This window comes from Ostrinia furnacalis, unplaced genomic scaffold (assembly GCF_004193835.3).
Source record: "Ostrinia furnacalis isolate ACB-3 unplaced genomic scaffold, ASM419383v2 OfSCF2811, whole genome shotgun sequence".
Lineage (NCBI taxonomy): Eukaryota > Metazoa > Arthropoda > Insecta > Lepidoptera > Crambidae > Ostrinia > Ostrinia furnacalis.
The window spans coordinates 74609-81214 of NW_021133050.1; the positions used below are offsets into that span (position 1 = coordinate 74609).

The following is a 6606-nucleotide window of genomic DNA, read 5'->3' on the forward strand; positions in this document are numbered from 1 at the left end:
AAAACTAATTAAAAAAGTAATTATGTACATAATCTGAAATTTAATTTCGCTGAGATGACATGACATTAAATTTTAACATCTCTCGTATTTAACACAGCTTTAACAGTTCCTGGAACGTTCATTACATGTTAAGTTATAGATAAAAATCAATGAAGTAATCTATGAAATGTCATTACGGAACCGCACGAATAGAGTTCCATTTATTCTTGTCTGGGAAACAGTTCCGCTGAAAGCAGACTGGGATATAAAGAAAACACTTGGAAATTAAAATGCAGGTTTATTAATCGTACCCGTTCTTCCTTAGCTCTTTTATGTACCTTCTTTATCCTCGTGAATGTAAATTGACGTATATTAACATCAAGTCGTACCATGACAATTTTGATCCGAAGCTTTTAACGCCCTATAACACTAATGCTAATTTTCATACCGAGCCCCGTAATTTTCTAACAATTTCGATCAACCAAATCCAACAACGGGGAAACATCGCAAAATCTAATTCAACGTTTTAACGTAATGACTTTCGTTGTTTCAGATTAAACGAAAATGGAGCGGCGGATCGCGGGGATAATCTACATCCTGATCACTTTTGCTCTCGTTAACGAAATGTCAATTAACGTCCAAGCAAAAGACAACAACAAACGGAAACCCAAAGAGAAAAGTGGCGGGTTCCAGAAGAATATTTGTGACGTCAGCGACCGCGACTCAAAGGTCCACTGCTATTGCGAAAACACCAGAGAGCCGAGGAATGCAACAAAAGCGGAATGCTGGGTATTCAATGGCGGCATACCGCGGGACGATCTCATCTGGCAAAGTTTCGCTTCACAACCAACTTTGCAAACTTTGTCTTTTAATGTCCGCGTCGATGGCGCTTTAGGGTACGTCCCGACAAAAGCGCTGCACTTTCTGAAAAACCTCAAGTCAATCAACATCCGATACGGCAATATTATAGACGTAACACCCTACGCTTTCGCCAACCTCACAAACTTAACAGACGTCACGATTTCCCAAAACCAAATAGAAAATCTCCACCAATACGCGTTCGCTCATCTCCCAAACATAACATTAATAAATCTGGAAGACAACATGATCTTGGAAATCGGCACAGAAGCGTTTTACGATTTGCCGAAGTTGCACAAACTTGTCTTCACCAAGAATAACATATCGTCGATCAGAGACGGAGCGTTCTTGCACACGTTCAATCTATTGGAATTGGACTTGAATAAAAACAACATAATCCATTTGAGACGTCGCACGTTTGATGGATTGGCCAACTTGCGGAAATTGGATCTACGGAGGAACCGCATTTACAATTTGACCGAATACACGTTCGCTGAACTGTGGAATTTGCAAGAGTTGTTGCTGGGAAAGAACGATCTGAAGTACATTTCGGAAAGGGCCTTCGACGGGCTGTCTCAGCTTCGCAAGCTGTCTCTAGATGATAATAAACTGAGTGCACTACCCGCCAGCCTCTTCGAAGGGGTGAGGGGCCTCAACTCCCTCGACCTACGTTCCAACGAACTACACGCATTAACTTTTGACAATATCAAACCCATATTGGACAACTTGAAGCCGCAGAACAGCAATTTGCTACTCGAAGGTAATAATGAATATTTAATACCGCATCACGTGAAGTTTCATAAACTTGTACGGTGAATATTTAATGAGTGGAAACGGAGACGTTATTATTAACTTTAACATACTTAGGAAGTTTGTTCTTTTATGATTCCTTCGGGGTTTCAAGATATGAAAGGTGCAGATGGAAGAAGAAGATGGTTAATCCACTTATTTTAGAACAAGTTCTAAATTTAATCTCGAGTTAACTTATAAGATAATCGTTTAGTGTGGATACGTTTTTTGACAAATATTATTAGTCGTATCTTCTTATTTCGAGTAGGTAACTATAGTCTTTTTCACCTAAGATGATCCGTATGACGTTTCGAGTTTGAAAGATTTAGAGATGTCACATAACTAAACCATAGCGATTTATCTATCGATTTTTTTCGAAGAGTTAGTAAAACCTACTTTTAGAGAAATATTTTGTATAGGTGTTATTTAACAAAAAACATGTTTTTTTTAATTACAAATATTATTGTAACAATTTTTTATTGATAATATTCAAATTTCATGGTTCGTGTTCAAAAAAACGATTCCTAAAAAGTACTGGTTCTGTTTCTTTAAATTAAAAACTTAAAGTTTATTTTCAATGCGTTTAAAAAGTCAATAATCAAAAAATATAGTTGATTTTTGTGATGTTTTTAATAACTAAGTATTCACTACAATCGATTAATGAACCGCGGAAATAATCGATTTTATCATACAAGAAATACCCCAGCACTAAATCTATTCCGTTTCACACATTGCGTACATTAAATAAAAAATATTTTTACATCGTATTTAATTTAAATATAATCAATAGACTCAGATTTTACTATATATTTCAAGACAAGTAGTTAATTTATTTATATTATATTGCTAATAAAATACAAATATTTTTTCAAAAATATTCTGCATATGTAGTATGCGTAAAATGGATAACCTTGAAGTGTCATACGGATCATCTTACGTGAAAAAGACTATAAGTAACTTAATTTATGTTAGTTTCTCTTTCTGAATAAAAGAAATACAACTCTCTAGATTGAAATTGGTTCATTCAGAAATGTTTTCGAATTAACTCCTCTCCAATTTTACTAAAGCGCTGATTTTAATTTCCGCAGAGAACAACTTCGTGTGCGACTGCCGGTTGAAATGGATGCACTCGCTTCGGAACGAGACTAAAAGCCAAAACACGAAGGCGTCGCTCGACGGCGTCACATGCAAAATGGATCCGCCCATAGTGAGCTCCGCGTACAACAAGATGCCCGACGTGATAGAAAATAAAATAGATTACAATCAAGACATCCTGCACGCGGGGATAACGATCGAGACGCTAAACGAGAAAATGAATGTGACTGAGAAGAAAATGATACCAGAAGAGCTGAATAAAGATCAGAGCTTAGCTAAGAAGCCGGTCAAGCGAGTCGTTTTGAAAATACCCCCAGAAAACCTACCATGCCCAAGAGATACCAAAACAACAACTGAGACACCACCTTTTATAGTGGATCCAGTGATTCCAATCCAAAACGAAATGAAAATATTTAGGTTTCACGAACCAAACACAGCGTACAGATTGTCGTACAAATCCACCATTGTGTTATGGATTGGGTGTTTTGCCTTTTTCTTTACTTAAATATTGTAAGTCAATTAGGTTATTCTAGTCACTAGTTTAAGCGAGATACAGACTAAGTCCTTTTAAGTCACAGTTATTGTATGGGATTAATTATTGAGCACTAAACATTTATTAAAACAATAATGTGAATGTATTCACCATTATACTTAAATGTTGTAAATTACCGGATTTAATGTTAAGTAGTTGTAAATGTAAATTGGATTTGTTTCATTCGATCTTGACTCATAGCATCGACCTTGTAATGTTTTTGATAGCGGCATGAGTATCAGCGTTTTTTTTTTTAATAATTTATCTATGTAAGATTATAATGTCCAATCAAAATTTTAGTTAGGTAAAACATAACTAATTACACAGGGTTTCCCAAAAAGAAGTGTCAAGCCGAAGCTCAGAGGTAGAGCATCACTAGAGCTACCCGAATCACCCCCATGTATGTTCCGCGATTTTTAAATTTTCGAGTTATGATTGTTTTAAATTTCTATGCTTAGTTACTTTTTTGGTTACTGTGACGCGAATAGTTAAGGTACATGCCTGATTTTTTTAAATTATTATTAGATTAATACTAGGCCTAGCTAATTCAGAAGTATTTATATCCATAACACTAAAAACATACTAAATCCTGAATTTTATAAAAAAAAAACATAACTCGAAAACTATCAAAAGTCGCGGTGATTGGGGTATCCCTAGTGATGCTATACCTCTGGTCTTAAGATCTAAACTATTTTTTGGGACATCCTGTATAAAGGCAACACCACATCGAACACTGTGGCATCATGTACGCGTAGTTGTGTAATAATTGTGTTATTTTGCAATAAAATCATCGTCTGATGTGTTGTAAACTTTACAAAAGAGAACTAAAAAGCTATATTGTTTAATTAAAAAGCTATAAAAGAATCCTAATATTAAAGTACACTCTCTTGGATGATCGCTACGTGTCGCTACCCAGCGATAAAACGAATTAAAGATTTTTTGCGATGCACGGAATCCTATGAACTTTTCTTTAGTGTAATGTATCTCTATCTACAGAAGCTTTTCAAAATTAGTTAAGTCAAATACGGAGGAACAGGCTTCAGACAAACAATAAGGACATAGTTTTTTCGTTTTGTTTAGTGTGTACCTATTTCATAATAACAAGGAAAAACATACTTTTATATTCACTTTGTAGATTCATAGCAGTTTTTGTACATTTATTGCAGAACATCTCGTTTCATATTTCGTCATAAATAAATCCATTTGTAGATAAACATAAAGAGTCATATAAACTTTTACAACTCCAGATAAAAATATTTTCATGCTTGAACATAATGCGTCATTAAATTTTTATACATCCATGTAAATATTGTTTCATTGCGAAAGAAAGATTTATTGTTATTTTGTCTTTTCTTTTGGCAAAACAACAAGAACTTCGCACATCGCAGAGAAATCCACTTTAATAATAATTTTAACATGTGTATTGTATTGAAAATTAATACACGCGCTTGTATACAGGCTGTTAGGTAAATGGGTATATGAGCCGACACTAGCCCATTTTAACTTATGCATATAAAGGGTATGGTGAAGTCTGAAAATTGATATCATCATTTTAATTTTTTATAGCTTAGCTAGCAAATTATAGTTTCGAAGTAAAGGTGGAAACCTTTTGCCCTTTTTAAGCGAAACCACCACTGAAACGAATAAGTTTGCAACATATTAAAAATGTAGAATTTCTGTCACAGCAACTAAGACAGTGGCACCAACTGGTAAGCGACGAAAAGGTATTCTTAACAAATGTGATACTCGAATAACTACGTAGTGTAGTATACGAGTAAAACAAAGTCGCTTTACTGTCTGTCTGTCCCTATGTATGCTTAAATCTTTAAAACTACGCAACGGATTTTGTTGCAGTTTTTTTATAGATAGAGTGATTCAAGTTTAAACCTTCCGGTTTACTCGCATATTAATTTAGCACCGTGCGAATTCGGAACGGGTCGGTGGTAAATTATAAACTACATTTCATTCATTCTTGTTTAATTTTGATAACAATTTTGAAATGGAATTATGTAACATTTTTTTTTACCTATCTCTCAATCCTACTTATTCTTAACTGATATTTTCCAAACCTGCTTTCGAATTCTTGAAACGCAAATGTGAATCAAAATAACACCACAGTATTCCCAATTACGCGATAAAGATAAGGAAATTGCGTCTCAGAACGCCGCCATTTTCCTATTTCAACAATGAACATGCTCATGCCGTTATCTATTTCGTATCGCAACGCCATCTGTGTTTATAATTGTGTATAACGTTGTATAAAGTATTTTGACAAGGTGATTTTGTATGGATAATGAAGATATGCTGTAATTTTTTTTACGACTTGTGTTTTATTTCTAACCCTTCTGTATACATTTATCAACTTATTAATCTAGAATTTTTCCTATAAATACTTATACAATTCGTTATTTAAGTTAAGTTAAGAAAATAATACAACACAGTGAGACATGAGTAGGTACTTATTTACATTAGGCAGAATTAAGATTTAATTCAAAATTAAAATCATTCTTTGTGGCGACCTCTATTAATTTCTACGAAAGATGTTTTAGTATTGTAAATTGCCGATAGATGGCTTTAGTATAATAAAATAAGAGAGATTCACTTTATCATCTAATCGAAATGGACATCGAATGATACAGTACATTGAAGTGTTGTGATCTTGGTTCAATTCCAGGCAGTTGAAAGCGATCCTACCAGTTTATTTATTATTTACTTTTAGTAAATAGGTATAGAGTTCTAAAAGTATAATCACCAATAATCTAATTTTGAAAGTCTTCCAAAATTTAGAAATACAATACAACAACTCCGTGCTCTTGAGTTCCTGGGTTCGATTCCCAGAGGTTACACATTTTTTTTAACGTTGTTGTGAGTTTTAGTCGAACTAGACTAGATTTCGTGCTTCGAAGAGAAGGATAAGCTGTCGGATTATGATATCCAAAGGAGCTCATAAAGTCTGCCGCTAGGGTTGCGACCTCAGTTATAGTTATTTATAATACAGGAGTAGTATACACTAAGGTCATGGACGATGGTAAGTAATTATGGTAAAAAAATTGACCCTTAACTGGGCTCAATTTGATATAAACTTGACTTTTCATCATCAGGTCATATAGTCTCTAATGCAGAAGCTAAACCTCTCTAATTTACAAAAGAAAAACGGATAATTTTGCCTACATTCCCCAAGTTGGAGTTCAGTTTTTAATGATCAATTACTACGACTCTTGACTTAAACACTACAATCGCATAAATCACCAAAAAATCTGTAACAAATCCTCAATCCAAGCCCATGCACCCTTGTCAAAAGCAAATTCGTCCGACTCTAATTCGCTTGCAAATTAAACGGGAGCAATAAATTT

At 34.3% G+C, this 6606-nt stretch overlaps 1 protein-coding gene across 1 annotated transcript; it reads left to right on the plus strand.

Moving 5' to 3' along the window:
* The first annotated feature begins 543 nt into the window (after positions 1-543).
* On the plus strand, positions 544-5553 carry Con (leucine rich repeat protein connectin). Its single transcript, XM_028309720.1, has 2 exons — positions 544-1597; positions 2715-5553. Exons 1-2 carry the CDS (start codon positions 544-546, stop codon positions 3224-3226), a joined length of 1566 nt encoding a protein of 521 aa, XP_028165521.1. The 3' UTR covers positions 3227-5553.
* The last annotated feature ends 1053 nt before the right edge of the window (positions 5554-6606 follow it).